The sequence below is a fragment of the Geotrypetes seraphini genome, chromosome 11 (genome assembly GCF_902459505.1).
Source record: "Geotrypetes seraphini chromosome 11, aGeoSer1.1, whole genome shotgun sequence".
Lineage (NCBI taxonomy): Eukaryota > Metazoa > Chordata > Amphibia > Gymnophiona > Dermophiidae > Geotrypetes > Geotrypetes seraphini.
Genome location: NC_047094.1, coordinates 125,258,786 through 125,276,095, shown reverse-complemented (window position 1 = coordinate 125,276,095; position 17,310 = coordinate 125,258,786). Strand labels below are relative to the sequence as shown.

Genomic DNA, 17,310 nt, shown 5'->3' with positions numbered 1-17,310 from the left:
TTTAACTGGATATGTTTACTAGCTCTCAGGCTAAGGGGGTGGAGCACGTGCTCAGAAAAGTGTTGGATTTCTGCAACTCCCGGTTTGCAGGTTAGAATTGAACACCTAGCGAATGGAATCCGGAATGGATATAACATAACAGCGATTTGGGCTTTGGGGAGGTGGGAGACCTGAACCCTACTGCCGTCATCTACTATGTTACCCTCAGAAACTCTCAAAAATGAGTTTTAGAGACAATGGCTTAGCAAAGGTGAGAGGCATCCACGGTAGTGGCGCCCCTACCCCATCCTCTTCTCCACACCCACCTCCACATGCTCCTTCCCCGCCCCTTCCTGCCATGCATATGCCTCTTCCCTTCCCCCGACCTCTGTAAAGTTCCTGGTGCGAGCAGTAACCCCCAACCTGCTGCTGTGCTAGCATCTGCTCTTCTTCTGTCATTTCCTAGGCAAGGGTCCAGGAAGTGATGTTAAAGGAAGAGCTGATGCTGGTGCGACAGCAGGTTGGGATTTGCTGCTTGCGCCAGGAACGTTACAGAGGTACGGGGAGAAGGATGCGGCGTGAAGGGCACAGAGGAGGACGAGTGCCTGCGCTCTCACCAAGACGGCGCCCGGGGTGGTCCACCCCCCCTTACTACGTCACTGTTTATAGAGTTTCACAGACTACCCCCAAAGTTCCCATAGGAAATAATGGAGGTGTACTCGCAGTGTCTGAAATGCCTGCCTGTCAGCTTTGTATACTGCAGCTGAATGGAGGAAAAGGGTTTTCTGCCTCAGAATAGCCCCAAAATGAGCAGACTTGAAGATCATCGGACTGCCAGTCAGCCAGATACCGACTTAACTTCTGCCCCCACGCATCTTCTCCATATGACCAGGGGCAGGAAATGCAGCTTGAGCCCAGAGGATGTTTTACTCAGGACGCATACAGCCTGTGCTTAAACCCGACAAGGTCAGAGGGCAAGCGAGTTCCTAGGGGAAAGGTCCCCAAGTCCAACACACAACAGATCCACTGAAGTTTCTCAGTGAAGCAGCAGTCTGGCTATGCGGGGCTGCATCTTTTCCTCCGACAGAGGACCACCGCAAAGGGGTCTCAAGACACTTAAACCACTGAAAAAGATGAACTTTAAGTGAAAAAATAAGAAAAAGATGCAGGGCAAATCCAAAAGGCTTCTGCACGGATTGCTTGCAGAAATTGAAAACAATTACAGGGGGGCTCTAACTCTCTCTCTAAGGTGAAAGGAGCGTGTGCTCAGAAAAGTATTATGATTTCTGCTAGTCACGGATTGTGGGAAGGGATTGAACACCTCTCGTACTGAATCCAGAAGTATATCTAGACATAAAATTGACCAACACATTATTTTAGGGTTTGTTGGGAGTTTTTTTGCATATTGTATATAGAGCTTTTGTTGGATATGTTTAGTTTCACCTCTCACCTGTTGGACAGCATGGATTAAAACATGTGCAGCAGATGGAAACTTGTTGGGCAGCTTAAAGGCAAACACCGATCAGGATCTCATACCTGTTTAGGGAGTCTGACAGGTGGCGAGAGAGACTTCCTCCTAGTACTGACAAGTAAGGCTCCATCTCTTGCCTGCTCCATTTTCCTGCGCAGGCGCCACTGGAACAATATGTCCTCTTCAGGTCGGCAGCCAGAGGATGGCAGGACATGGATGGCAGATGAAAGCATACTCAGAGGTCTGGGCCATTGAATAGGGTGCTCTATTCCTGTGGAGAGAAACCAGCATCTGTCATTTGTGTGCAGACATTCTACACTCTAAGACTGTTGCAGTGATAGCACACACTGACGGAAAGAAGCAAGGTACTGGTCATGAAGTTCTTCCAGGAAATATGTGCAAACTGCTGTTACACTATACTGGGTCTAATTGCGACAGTAATTTCCACAGTAGATGGACATCCAAGGCTCAAATAGGGCATCTTATTAAACAAATAAATAGATACTTTGAGGACAGGCTGGGGAGGGCTTCAATGGTTGGGAGGGGCAAGAGTGAGCTTTGACGGAGACTCCAGTATATGGAATCTAAGCACACTACCGGGCAGGGCTCTGGGTTTCTGGCCCAGAAATATCTAAGAAAAAGGACCATTTAAATTAAATTAATTTATGGAGCATGTATGGTTGGGCAGACTGGATGGACCGTTCAGGTCTTTATCTGTCATCATATCTATGTTACTTGCTGGCCACAACTAGCCTTTCCTTTTCCCTGACTTATTACTAAGTATGTAAAGTAACCCAGAAGTCCAATCAGCAAGTTCCTTCTGGGCATGTTAAGACAGATACAGTGATCTAAGCCTCAAACAGCTTCCCGCTAACAGTGTTCTCCCCAGAAATTTTTTCCAGTCGCGTGGCATGAAAAAGTAGCTGGGTGGGGCGGGACGGGGAAATATGGTGGTGGGGAAAATTAAGGGCTCCTTTTATTAAGCTGCAATAGCGTTTTTAGCACGTGCAGAATTGCTGCGCTACACAGCTAGAACTAACGCCAGCTCAATGTTGGCGTTAGCATCTAGCATGTGCGGCAATTCTGCGCGATCGCTATCACAGCTTAGTAAAAGGAGCACTTAATGTGTACTATTTGTATTACCGTATTTTCACGCATATAACACGCGCGTTATACGTGTTTTTACCTACCGCGCATACCCCTCGCGCGTTATACGCGTGAGCGCGGTATACAAAAATTTTTTTACATAGTTCCCACCCCGCCCGACGCCCGATTCACCCCCCCCAGCAGGACCGCTCGCACCCCCACCCCGAACGACCGCTCGCACGCGCTCCCACCCGCACCCACGATTGGAGCAAGAGGGAGCCCAAGCCCTCTTGCCCGGCCGACTCCCCAACTCCCCGACAATATCGGGCCAGGAGGGAGCCCAAACCCTCCTGGCTACGGCGACCCCCTACCCCCACCCCGCACTACATTACGGGCAGGAGGGATCCCAGGCCCTCCTGCCCTCGACGCAAACCCCCCTCCCTCCAACGACCGCCCCAAGAACCTCCGACCGCCCCCCCAGCCGACCCGCGACCCCCCTGGCCGACCCCCACGACACCCCCACCCCCCTTCCCCGTACCTTTGGTAGTTGGCCGGACAGACGGGAGCCAAATCCGCCTGTCCGGCAGGCAGCCAACGACGGAATGAGGCCGGATTGGCCCATCCGTCCCAAAGCTCCGCCTACTGGTGGGGCCTAAGGCGCGTGGGCCAATCAGAATAGGCCCTGGAGCCTTAGGTCCCACCTGGGGGATCGGCCTGAGGCACATGGGCCCAACCCGACCATGTGCCTCAGGCCGCGCCTTAGGGTGAACGGAGAGTCGGGACAGCGCACAGAGAGTCAGGAGGGTGAACGGAGAGTCGGGACAGCGCACGGAGAGGCGGGGCAGTGCACGGAAAGTCATGGAGCGTGAACGGATAGTCGGGACAGCGCACGGAGAGTCGGGGAGGGCGAAAGGAGAGTCGGGGTGGCCAGAGGAGAGTCGGGGCGGGCGAAAGGACAGTCGGGCAGCATGCGCGGTATACCCGTGAGCGCGGTATACAAAAGTTTTTGTACATAAAATCGTGGTTTCTGCGCGCTATACCCGTGTGCGCGTTTTACACGGGTGCGCGTTATCTGCGTGAAAATACGGTAGTTAATTATTATTAGTTATTTTCCAATGCTCAATATGACTGCCTTTCTTAAGGTTTGACACTTATTCCATAATATTTATATTAAATTTAAGAAGTATCCAATTCTAGAAGTGAATAATTAGATATTTTCCCTTCTTTCAAATGGTATAGAGCAGCGTCTCTCAAACTTTTTTAACTCCGGCACACTAAACAGAGCAAATGTTTTTTGTGGCACACTAAATGCAGCAAATGTTTTTCATGGCTGGAAAAAATTTCTGGGGAGAACACTGTTGCCGTTAGCTTTCAAGGTCCAATCACGTCAAAGACTGATGCTTATCTGGGCAGTTGTATAATAAAAAGAATGGATAAGATAACATGAGAAGTGAAATGGTCAAGAATCAGAGGGATACATATCCTGTAGGTCCTAAAAGTAGGCTTGTGGATTAGATATAAACTATGAAGGCAGTGGCGTACCTAACATATGTGACACCCGAGGCCCATCGTATTTTGACATCCCCCCATATGTATGAAAAACATGATTTTTAGTAACAATCCACACATCACACAAGAGTGTACCTAGGAAAAGGCAACATCTTACATATTGCAGTGAGCAGTACATCAATACACCTATTGTAAAACTAAACAAGCCAGACTAGAACAGATCAATCCTACACAGTCAATCCTAACTGAAAACCATGTCTTTCGAACACACAGAACACAGAAAACACCTTCACCTAGTATGTAATATGTAATCACAAACTAACCCCTCTCCCTTTTACAAAACTGTAATATGGTTTTTAGCCATGGTGGTAACAGTTCAGACTCTCATAGAATTCTGAGCAATTACCACCATGGCCGGTGCTAAAAAAACGCTCTACAGTTTTGTAAAAGGGGGGGATAAAATAGAAAAACATAGACAAAGGTTAAATTGAACAAACAAGAAGCTGGACTCTGCATACAGTGCAATACCACAGAAACAGCGATGCATCTCCCCTAAAGCAAAAAAATAAATAAATATAAATTTTTTCTACATTGTCTTCTCTGGTTTCTGCTGTCCTCATAGTCTTGTCATTCTCTTCCTTTCATCCACTGTCTACCCTCTCTCTGCCCCTTCTATATATGGCATCTTCTCTCCTTGTATTCCCCTTCCATCTCTCCCTTCACCCCTATTATTCTGGCATCCATCTTCTTCCCTTCCCTCCTTCAATGGTCTGGCATCTCTCTCCTCTTCTTCCCTTCCCTCTCCCACACCCCCATGGTCTGGCATTTCACTCTCCTCTCCCTTCCCCCCACTTCCATCAGCATCTGCCCCCTTTCTTTCCCTCCAACCCAATTCCATCCAGTATCCTTCCCCCTTATGTCTCTCTCTCCTTTCCCTGCACACCAATTCCATCAGCATCTGCCCCCTTTCTCTCCCTCCACCATCCTTCCATACCACCCTGACCTCCTTTTTCTCCCTCCACCACCCTTCTATACTCCTCTCTCCCTCCAAACCAGCAAGGTCCCACGATGACTGCTTCTGTTGCCTCTGCCTCTGGAAGATGTAAGTGATGTTGGAGGGGGTGGGCCGGCAGATGCAGGGAGTTGCAGCAAGGTTCCGCAATGACTGCAGCTGCTGGTCCATCCCTTCTGACGTCACTTACATCTTCCGGAAGCAGAGGCGGCAAATGCAGTCATCGCCGGACCTTCCTGCACTTCAGTGCGGCTGCCGACTCTGCTTCAGAATAAGTACGGTAGCCGTGCTGAGGTGCAGGTGCCATTTAGAGCAGCTTGGAAGGTTCTGGATCCAGCCGGCTGTGTACCCCCCTAAGGCTGGCACCCGGGGCGGTCTGCCACTGTATGAGGGGACAAAAAATAATAAAAAGAATGGATAACTTGACCGATTTAGACATAACAAAAAAAATATGTCATAAAATGTAATTCTAAATGCAAAAGACTCCAGAAGAAAAGCAGACTATAGAACGGAAACCAGAAAAGACCAAACCCATAGTACTAAGATCCAAATGCTAAAATCGGACATGTCCATTACGAAGAGACGTGTAGATCACCGCTAATTATAACGAGTGAGTCTTTAAAATATGAGACGGTAACGGATAGCCAGACCTGGTGGACGGAAGTGACAAATACTGGAGCCAAAACCAGAGCACCATTATGAAACTTGAATATGGATACCTATTTATACTTTTGAGTAAAATTGCGATGCGAACATGTCATAGAAAAGAATAAATAATGTGTAAACTAAAAACCAAGAACAACATATTGTAACACCGAACTCAGAATTAATGAAACAACATGCTAAAAGAAGTTAACCCCCCCACCCCTAAAATAGGGCATATACATACTTAAAATGATGGCTGGTTACAAACAGTATGCCTAGACTATATAGACCTAAACAGGGCAAAAGTAAACGTATGGGAAATGAACAGCTGATAATACAGAGTGTATCTTGAAAACATAAGCCGATAGTAGCTCAAAGACAAGCCGACCGGGTAGATGAAAAGTGAAACCTGAGAAAGATCTAAATTATTGTACAAATGAGCTTCTATTAAAACCAAAGAATAAAACCACAGCACTCAGGAAAGTAAAAAAGGGAGAGTAAAATGGACTTACCAAAAAGGTCTCTGCCCTGATGAGATAAACTCGTACGCAGAATAAATGTGAACACGCGACAGTGGGGCTATGTTATTTGATCTGTTGAAAGAGGCGCCAAAAAAGTGTCGGCAGTGGATTGAATGCACACTGATAGGGGAGGGGCATCGGGCTGTTAAAAAAAATGCTGCTTTAATAAATAAATGAAAATACTGGTGAAAAACTAAATAAAAACCTAAAACCATGATAAAATGTTGAACCTGACTGCAAGTGGTAGCGAAAGTAGCATAAGGCACCCGTAGTAGAGCTGCTTAGAATAAAGAACCGTTCTGTGCATGAGGAGAAAAAAGAAAGAATGAGATGATAAGATGTAAAGTTCTGGCCCCTCACTGCACCACTTGATAAAACTAAGGAGCGATGTTCTAGAGCAGGGGTGCCCACACTTTTTGGGCTTGCGAGCTACTTTTAAAATGACCAAGTCAAAATGATCTACCAACAATAAAATAAAAAAAAAACCACAAAGCACACTGTACGCTGAGAAAATGTTAATAATCATTCCTATTCCGGGGTTTTGTCAAAGAGGTCAAAGCAGATGACCTTATGCACTGTCATCTCAGTAACAACCATACAAAAATAGACAAATAATCCCCCTCCCATTTTACTAAACCATGATAGCAGTTTTTAGCGCAGGGAGCTGCGCTGAATGCCCAGCGCTGCTCTCGACGCTCACAGGCTCCCTACGCTAAAAACCGCTATTGCGGTTTAGTAAAAGGGGACCATAGTGTAAAATATAGACAGCAGATATAAATTCAGACACATTTTGATCAGTAAATTTAAAATAAAATCATTTTTCCTACCTTGTTGTCTGGTGATTTCATGAGTCTCTGATTGCACTTTCTTCTTATGACTGTGCATCCAATCTTTCTTCCCTTCTTTCAGTCTGTATGCTTCCTCTCCTCCTGACCTCATTCCCCTCCCCCAACTTTTTCTTCCTCTCTTCCTGCCTTTCTTTCTTTCTCTCTTCATGCCCCCTTTCTTTTTTTCTGTTTCTCTTCTTTCCTTCTGTCTCCTTGCCTGCCCTCTTTCTTTCTTTCTTTCTCCTTGCCCTCCCCCAAGCCACTGCCAATGCCATCGGGGAACAGGCCCCAAGCCGCCGCTGCCGCCCCAAGCTCTCCCTATTTCGGGCCGACCAGCATTCCTCTCCCCGACGTCAATTCTGCCGTCGGAGAGAAAGGCTGATCGGCCCAAGATCACGATCGATTGGGAGAAATGCTGCCGGGTCCTGCCTTCGCGGAAACTGAAAGTAGGCAGGACCCGGCAGCAAGAAGAGCAAATGGAAAGCTTCAATGACCTGTCTCCTGTCTTAGCCCATAGCGAACGCATGCTCCGGGGCTCTAACATGTGCGTGCCGGCTTCCCTTCTCTCCCCCCCCCCCGGACATAACTTCCGGTTTCGGAGGGAAGAGAAAGGAAGCCGGCACGCACACGTTAGAGCCCCGGAGCATAAGTTCGCTACGAGCTAAGGTGAATTCTCCAAGCCGGCTTTTTTTTTGTTGTTGTTTTTTTAATGTTGAGCAGCAGCGGCAGCAGCAGAATTTAGCTGGGCGGTCATCTACATTACCCGGGCGGACTGCCCGGCTGAAAGGCCCTAGGGAGAACACTGGCTAATAAACATGCTGCCATATAAATACTATTGCTCAAGCTCAGGCCCAAGACCAAGTCCTAGTGATCATGTCCTTCGTAGAGTTTTCAGAAAACAGTAAAGCTTTTTTTTTTTCCATTATATTTTTATTTTCAAATTTCATAAAAAGTGTACAGAATAATAAAATACATTTGATATATGCATAGTATCACTTTCATATCTAACACAATGTATGTCTGAATTTGATTTTCCCCTTCACCCTCCCCCCACCCCTTCACCACCTTAATACAATATTTTCAAATTTTATAAAAGTATATAACATAATAGAATACAATTAATAATTATTCAATAACATATTTATATCTAAAACAATATATTCTAGATAAATTTTTTTTCATTTTCCCTCCCCCCACCCTTCTATTATTCCTTAATCATTTGTTACATTTTGTATCATATATTATACTATATTATATATAAATTGTTCTCCTTACCCCCCCTATATGTGTGTCATAAGAAAATCTCTAAAAGAAGAAAGGAAGAAAAAGTATTCTATTATTTAATCATTACAGAATTTTGTCAATGGCCCCCATATTTTTATAAATTTATTGTATGTTCCCTTTTGTATTGATATTGATCTTTCCATTTTAAAAACATGGCATATTGTATTCCACCAAAATGTGTAGTTTAGGTTGTTGTAATTTTTCCAATTGTTAGTTATATGTTGAATGGCAACCCCTGTCATAATTAATAAAAGTTTATTATTTTCTGGTGAAATTTGACTTTTTTTTCTCATCATTGTTCCAAATAAAATTGTATCATATGATATTGCAATATGATTTTCCATTAATTTATTAATTTGTGGCCAAATTGAATTCCAAAATATTTTAATATAAGGACAGTAGTATAATAAATGATCTAATGTCCCTGGTTCTAGATTACAGTGCCAGCATCTATTAGACTTAGAACTGTCTAGTTTTTGTAAACGAGTAGGGGTCCAAAAAGCTCTATGTAATAAAAAGAACCATGTTTGTCTCATAGATGCTGACACTGTACATCCCATTCTCCAAGACCAAATCAGTGGCCATTGAGATGCATTAATTTGATGTCCAATCTCAATGCTCCAAATGTCTCTTAGACCATTTTTTGGTTTTTTATTCAAATATCCAGATATTAATTTATACCACAATGCGGCTTGATGTCCCAGGAAGTCTGCTTTAAAGCATAAGAATTTTAAACTATATTGATTGTTTAATGATTTCCATTCAGGGAACCCAACCTGAATGGCCTGCTTCAATTGCAACCATTTAAAACTTTGTGTTTTATTAAGACCAAATCTATGTTGCAATTGTGAAAAATCCAGCAGTTTACCTTCTGAAATAATATCATCTAGAGATCTAATTCCTGCAATAATCCAGTTCTTCCAAAGGATTTGGGCTCCGCCTATTTTGATCTTGGAGTTTATCCATATGGATTGATTAGTTGATTTATATATTGGGATGGGTGTTAATTTATCTATAAATCTCAATGTTTTCCAAGTATCCATTATTATTTTATTTTCTCTGTATATTTTAGGTATATTAATACTTGGAAGATGAACTAAATTTAGGGGAAACATAAGGCGCCATTCCAAATATAACCAATCTGGTGCATTCTCTATAAGTTCTGGGAGGATCCAATACATACCCTGACGTAGAATATAGGCTTGATGGTACCTATAGAAATTTGGAAAATTTACCCCTCCCTCCTTAATTGATTTTTGTAAGGTTACTAAAGCTATTCTAGGTGTTTTACCAAGCCAAAGAAATTTTGTTAAAATTCTATTAATATTCTTATAAAAGGACCCCTGAAAATAAATAGGTATCATACTCATTTGGTAGCAAACCACAGGCAAGATCATCATTTTAATAGTTTGAACTCTCCCCCACCAAGATATATGTAGTGGGTTCCATTGTTCACATAACTCCGTTACTTTTTTTAATACATATTTTTCATTTTCTTTTACAGTATCTTCAATTGTTTTTTTAACTTGAATGCCTAGGTATTTAAATCCTTCTTCTTTCCATATGAATGGAAAAGTATCAAATAATCCTTTTACACAGTGAACATTCAAGGGTATAATTTCAGATTTATTCCAATTAATTTTATAACCTGAAAATTTGCCAAACTTATCAATTAATTTCAATAAAGAAGATAAGGTAGATTCTGGATTTCTCAAATAAAGCAAAATATCGTCAGCATAAGCCGAAATTTTATATTCCATATCTGAATATGGAATTCCTTTTATCTCCCTCGTTTGTTGTATTGCTAACAATAAGGGTTCTAATACAATATCAAATAACAAAGGAGATAAAGGACAACCTTGTCTAACTCCCCTCTGCAATTGAAAACCATCCGATATCTTATTATTAATATTTAATCTTGCAATCGGGAAGCTATACAATGTTTTTACCATTTGTATAAATCCAGAACCTATACCAAACCATTCCAAAGCCTGATACATAAAATTCCATTCTACCCTATCAAATGCTTTCTCGGCATCTAATGAAACTGTAAATGCCGGTTCATCCATTTTTTTTGACAAGTTTAGCATGTGAAATAATAATCTAGAGTTATTTGAGGAATGTCTTTTAGCAACGAAACCCGTTTGATGCATATCTATAATATGTGGGAGAGCTTTGGCCAATCTCAAAGCCAAAATTTTCGCCAAAAGTTTATTATCAACGTTTATCAAAGATATAGGCCTGTAGTTCGAAACCAATGTAGGATCTTTATTTGGCTTAGGCAAAACAATTATTATTGATTCAGCCATAGTACCTTTTATATTACCTTTTATAAGTTGTGTCTGATATAATTTTAATAAATGTGGGGAGAGGATATTTTGAAATGTTTTATAAAATTCTACTGTGTAACCATCACCACCTGGAGCGGATCCAACTCTAAGAGATCTCAATGCTGTTTCTAATTCTTTTAATGATATAGGCTCTTCTAAACTTCGTTTTATATGATCAGGAATCTTTGGTCCATTTATTAGATCTAAAAATTTTTTTCCATCTTTTTGTTTCTCCAAATAAGGTTCAGAAGAATATAGATCCTTATAAAAATTTAAAAATTGTTTTAATATTATATTTGTTTGATTTGTTATTATACCATTATCATCTTTAATTCCATTAATATTAGTTCTCCTTTTTTTTGCCTTAAGATAATTTGCTAATAATTTTCCCGCCTTATTAGAATTTCCATAATACACTGTTTGCTTGGAAAACAAATCTTTTCTTATCATTTTTGAAGTTAATTCGTTATATTTACCTTTTACTTTCAAAAGAGCTTACAAAACTTCATATTCCCATTTGCTTATCAATTTAGCTTCTAATATTTTTATTTCTTTTTCTAATTCTATATGTTGTTTTTTAATTTGTTTTCTAATAAAAGCTGAATATGATATGATATTACCCCTCATAGTTGCTTTAAATGCATCCCATACATTTTCTATAGATGTATCTTCCACTAAATTTATTTGAAAGAATTCATTAATTTGTGTTTTAAGATTTTCCAAAAATTTGTCATCTACAAGCAATGCATTATCAAATCTCCAAAGAGGTCTATTATTTTCTAATTGATCTAATTGTAATTCTATCCATATTCCTGCATGATCCGAAATGATAATAGGATCAATGGAGGCTTTACTCACTTGTTGCACTTTATTTGTTGAAACGAAAATATAATCTATTCTTGAAAATGATTTATGAACCTGTGAACAAAATGAATACTCCTGATCATTAAAATGAAGAATACGCCATATATCTTTCAAATCACATGATCGAACTAAATTATCTAAACCTAAAGATTTAATATTTTTACCTGGTTTTTTATCCAATAATGGATCCATTACAGCATTAAAATCTCCAGCCACCACTAAATTAGAGGCAGCCAGTGGTAATAACATATTTTGTAGCTTTTTGAAAAATTCTGGTTGATTCGAATTAGGGGCATATATATTAAATAACGTCAGGGTATCATTTCCCATACCTATATCAATGTGTATCCATCTTCCTTGTGGATCTGTATTTTTTACTTTTATATTGGCCATACATTTTTTGTTTATAAGGATTGCAACCCCTGCTTTTTTACCCACTGCTGGAGCAAAAAAACATTCTTTTATCCATCCACCTGATAATTTTTGTGATTCCTTCATATTAAGATGGGTCTCTTGCAGACAGTAAATATCTGCATTTTGTTTTTTTTAAATATGTTAATATTTTTTCCCTTTTAATTACATGATTCAGGCCATTGACGTTAATAGAATATATTTTAATAGACATTATATATTTTAATACCTTTCATTATCTTATTCTTCCTCTCCTCTTTCATATTTAATAACCAAAAAATTTTCCTCATGACACACATATTAAACCCTAATGTATCTCCCTTAATTATTCTAATAAATATTCTTCTTATCCCTCCCTTTCCCACCCAATACATTGGCTGCTTAAGGATGCACATTGGAAATATAATCCTAACATTCTCCCCATTCCAGGCAATCGATATTCAATTGTTTAACAAATTTCCCTTCTATCTATCTATATTGATCTTTTATATTTATTTAATCATTTTCCATAACATTTTATTAATGTATCATTTTTTATTTAACAATGTGTTAATTTGTATTTCCTTAGTGTTTTGATTTCAACATATAATTATTTTAAACTTGTATGCAGTGTATTATTTAATAATTTTCATATATTCTGTTCTTTCTTTCATATAATTATTATTAACTTTTCTTTGTATTGTTTTCCTCCATTTCTTCAATATTTCGATATGTTGTATTTCCTAATTTTTCATAGAGTCTTCAAAACCTTTTTAATATATTTTGTTAATATATCATAGGTTCTGGTTTAGATAGAAACTCTTTTAGTTTTTCGGGATCCTCAAAATATAACGACTTGTCTCCAGATGACACTCTCATTTTCGCTGGATAGTATAGTCCATATTTAAATCCTTTTTCTTTGAGTAGTGGTCTCATATCTAGTAGTCTTTTCCTTTTAGATGCTGTGTTTTTGGCGAAATCTGGTAAAAACCATAATCTTGATCCTTTATAGTTTAAGTTTTTATCTTTTTTTGCAGCATTTAGTATCTCTAGTGCTTGCTGGTATCTCAACATTTTGAAAATGATTGGTCTTGGTCTGTTTTTATTTTCTGAATTTTTTATTGGGATTCTATGTGCCCTTTCGATTTCGATTGTTTGTTTCAAGTCTAATTGTAGAATTTTTGGAATTAAATTTTCAAGGAAAAGGATAGTATTTTTCCCCTCTAGATTTTCTTGTATTCCAAAGAGTTTGATGTTCTTTCTTCGTCCTCTATTCTCGTAATCTTCCAGTTGATCTTTTAATTTGTTTAATTCCAGGTTGTCGTTTTTACATCTTTTTGATTCACATTCTATAATTTCCATTTTTGATTCTAATTCAGTTGTTCTTTTGTCGTTAACTTCCATTTGTCTATGTATATTTAAAATTTCTTCTTTCATATCAGACATATTAGTAATAGTTTCTTTCAGCATTTGTTTGATTTGTTTTAATTCTTCCATGACTTCAGCTTTGCTTAATGTGTCTGATTCTTCGATAGGAAGTGGTATCTTGCTAGGTGTTATTTGTTCTTGTTTCTGTCTTTTTGCAGATGTACCTGTCTCATTTTTGTTTTGTCTAGTACTTGCCATTTTATTGTTCACTTTTCCTTAGTTATTATTATTATTTCTTGTATTTAAATCTTTTATATTTGGTATTCTTAGGTTTTTAATCTCTTTTCTTCCAAGATTTTGTTATATCTTTGAAATAGAAAGTTTTCTTTTTAAGTTCTTTTCTTTTTCCTTTACCTATGTTTTTCTCACTTTCACTTTTTCAATGTTGTAGGGGAACTCTTTTTTTTTTTTTTTTTTTTTTTTTTTTTTCCTCTCCTCTTACAAGCCCAATCGCAGCTCTGATTAAGGAGAGCAACCCTTTATTAGAGTTATTTTTTCTATTTTGATCAGCTTTAAGCAATTTTCTTCTGTTTTTTCTCAGCGTCTCTCAATTCCTCAATATCTTGCTGTTTCAGTTTTTAGAGGTCCGTTGAATATTTTTTTTTCGTGTCTCCTCTCTCATAAGCCCAATCGCAGCTTTGCAAGAGGAAATTGATATTGAATTCAGTATTTGTTTTTTATAAATAAGCTGACATTTATTTGTCTTCAGTGCTAAGGCATCCAATTTTTAAGAGAAATGTAAGTCCTTCTCTCTCTCAATTTTTTTTAAATCCCCTTTTTTGTCAAAGAAAATTGATCAGAACACAAATTCCTTTTTTCAATCAATACTGATCTTTCACTTGTAATTTGCTGGTTTTAACACTGCATTCAATTTCAATGAAACTGCCAAAATCACAACTGGTTTTCTGTCTTCCCGTTTATTGTCAGCACTTATCCCATTTCAACTGCCGCAATTCAGGTTATTTTTTTATATTTGATCAGATCACCTTCTGGTTTTTCACATTCAACTGTATCAGTATTGCTGCTCGCGCTAAGCTGCATAGACTCTTAAATCAGTTGAAATTAATCTCTCAGGCTCTGACTCAGCGCTTCAAACCGCCGCAACTCAGGGATCTAGCTAACAACGGTTTCACAATGGAATCCGTCCCTTTTTCAATATTAGTCAGTTAATAATTTTTTACAGCTCTTCTCACTTTCATGTCATATCACCACACAGAAAGACCGATAAAAATTAGTAGCCTTACTTTTCTCCTTCGCTTCAGATCTTTTCTGCGTTTTTTTTTTTTTTTTTGTCTGACAGGAAATGTTTTCAAATTATCTTTTGTTTATATTTAAGATATTATCTTTAGTAATTGATTTCTGTTATAACAGTTTTCGCCGATCTTATCACTTCCCTTGTTCACTTACTTCGGGATTTATCCCCCTCAGCGGGCACAAGTTTTTGTTCAAACAACCGTCAGCTTCCTGTCACCAGTGCCTCTCCGCTCTAGTGCCCCGATGTCTTCACTTCAGCGCTAAAACTTTTCAGTTTCAGTTTCAGAGGAGGACTTTATCCAATCTGCCAACTCTTCTCTCTTTTATTTCTTCTATCTTTAATCCAACGTCTCGCCGTTTCAACGATGAGGGAGAGAAAACCGGCAAATCTCTCTTTGGTTTCTCTTGCTCAGTTCTTGTCTTCGTTTCTTCAAGAAAATGTTAAATATATATTTTCAATAGTTTCTGCTTCAATTATGAGTATTTTCAATTGAAATAATTAATATTGGGATATTTTTATTTTATGTCAGTTGCCCATTTGGAGAGGAGCGTCGAGATCACACTTCCATTCTGTGCTCGCGTTAAGCCACGCCCCTAGAAAACAGTAAAGCTAAACTGATCTGAAATGTACAAAGATGAACAGCAAAGTTTATTACCCTCTCTCTATATATACACACAGATGCATTTCTCAGAATTCTGTGGGGACATTTGATGCTGCAGATCTAGCTCTTACCCAATGATGGATCTATCAGGGATGGGATGATAGATTTCTGCACAGACTCTCCTTTCTTGGATGCAGTGTAAGATGAGGGGATGGATCCCAGACCTTCTGAGCTCACTGGATCAGAACTATTAAGAGAGGACTCGCTGGGTGGAAAAGGAAAAGATATGCGACATCATCCATGAAGAGCAGCAGAGTGAGGTTCATGGTAGATGCAAAACACACAAAAAAGAAGAACCAAGGCAAATACCACAAGACATCAAGGCAGGAAGCAAATGCAGGGAGTGGTAGCCTTGATAAAACCCTTAAAGTTATATGGGTGAAACATGTTGGTGATTCTACCCCCATATGAAGTACTACTATACAGCTAAGTACTTTTAGTACATATTTATTTAAATAAGTCAAAATAAAAGTAAAAACAAAAACAAAATGCAAACTTAAAGAAGACGATCCGATGACGATTTGGAGCGTAAAGCCAAGTACTCTGAAAGATATTTGAGTACTTGGTGGCCCTGCTGAGGATCGTGAAGACAGATATATAGTACATTAAGCTTATGAAGTGCAATATGAATGTGTCATGATAGTAAATCTTTGCATTGTTGAGCAGCTGAATTGCAGTATTCTGAATTAGCTGCAAAACATTTTACGTGATAGTTTGAATGCACATATCTGGCAGTAGGATATAGTGTCAAAACACAAGGTCACACCTGGAAGATAGAAGGTGCAAACAAATCAGGAAGCTCTTACCTTCTTTGCAAAAGCCTTGTAGCTCTCTCTTGCAGGTTTACAGTCTCTAGATCAGTGGAAAAGACATAGACATCAGAGGGTCTTTCCTGAAAAAGATCAGAACCCTAGAATCAGATAGATACTTTGAGGGCACATTCATTACCACTACACTGAGTGTGTAACATACAATAATACTGACCCTTGGAGATGGGCCTTTTAAAGAGCCAAGGTGGTGCACGGTGTGTTTTGTAAACCCTTCAGACAGACCATATTCTACCAAAAAAAAGAAAGACATTTAGATTACCTTGACACTATTGCTCATTAAAATGAATTAAAGGACCATACCACGTAAGCCCTCTACCTCTCCCAAAACTTACCTGCCATGGTTCTATCCTTTCTTTCCTGAGAAGCTTCATCAGTTGGAGTAGAGCTGCTTGAGGGGGGAGAGGTGTGAAGCCACCAAAACTCCATTCCCTGTTCTTGTCGCAAAACACGCTCCTCACGACTTGTTGGCTGGCTGCACCGAAATCTCTTAATATACCTGAAAATACAGATGCATAACACTTCCTGTACCTTTACACCCTCCCATCCTCACTCACACACCTTTCTTTCCTATTGGAACAAAATAGGAAAATGCAATTTGAACTTGGCTATCCATGACAATTCTTCACTAGAAGCTCCTGCAATTTAACCTCATCTGTGCTTCATTTAAAATTGAAAAATAAACTGAGAAATGTTCTCCAGTATTACAAGGTTTCAAATGCTTTCCTTATGGAAAGAAATATGCAAGAAAATGAATGTGTGTGTCAGACACAGGGCTGGTTCAAGGGGTGTGGTACTCAGAGCCATCTTTTGCTGTCCTATTACTAAGGCCAGTTTTGTGGTATGAGCTCATACCTCAAGAATGGCTCCATACCAGAAGAAGGCTGATATGAATGGTGGCATCCAGGATTGAAGACTCGACAAAGTGCTTATTTGTAATGGGGGTTCTCTGTAACTTACAAAATTCTCTACAGCAGCGGTTCCCAAAACTGAGAGCCATGGCTCCCTGGGGAGCCATGACTGACATACAGGGGAGCCGCAGATTATTCTTTTTATTAGACATCTTTTACAACAGTGTTTCTCAACCTGCGGTATCAAGCAGCTTGTTGGGGGTACGCGATAGTGCTGCCCAATTCATTCGAATTGATTTACCAGTTCACTTTGGTGAATTGATTTGAATGGATTCATTTCCTCCGGGTCAAAGCAGCAGCAGCAGCAGTG

The 17,310-nt window shown here is 39.6% G+C and overlaps 1 protein-coding gene across 7 annotated transcripts in view; it reads right to left on the bottom strand.

Moving 5' to 3' along the window:
- The window catches only part of ARHGAP33 (Rho GTPase activating protein 33), a 251,481-nt gene that overhangs the window by 208,485 nt on the left and 25,686 nt on the right, over window positions 1-17,310 (bottom strand). For 3 of the 7 annotated variants that reach the window (XM_033962514.1, XM_033962513.1, XM_033962515.1), the window contains 5 exons: window positions 16,425-16,588; window positions 16,247-16,320; window positions 16,069-16,154; window positions 15,334-15,467; window positions 1,516-1,721 (listed from right to left, as the gene is read on the bottom strand). In XM_033962514.1, the coding sequence (XP_033818405.1) occupies window positions 1,516-1,721; window positions 15,334-15,467; window positions 16,069-16,154; window positions 16,247-16,320; window positions 16,425-16,588 (664 nt within the window). Of the gene's footprint in view, window positions 1-1,515; window positions 1,722-15,333; window positions 15,468-16,068; window positions 16,155-16,246; window positions 16,321-16,424; window positions 16,589-17,310 lie in introns of those variants that run through there. The other 4 variants (XM_033962518.1, XM_033962516.1, XM_033962520.1 and 1 more) reach the window with 2 other exon arrangements.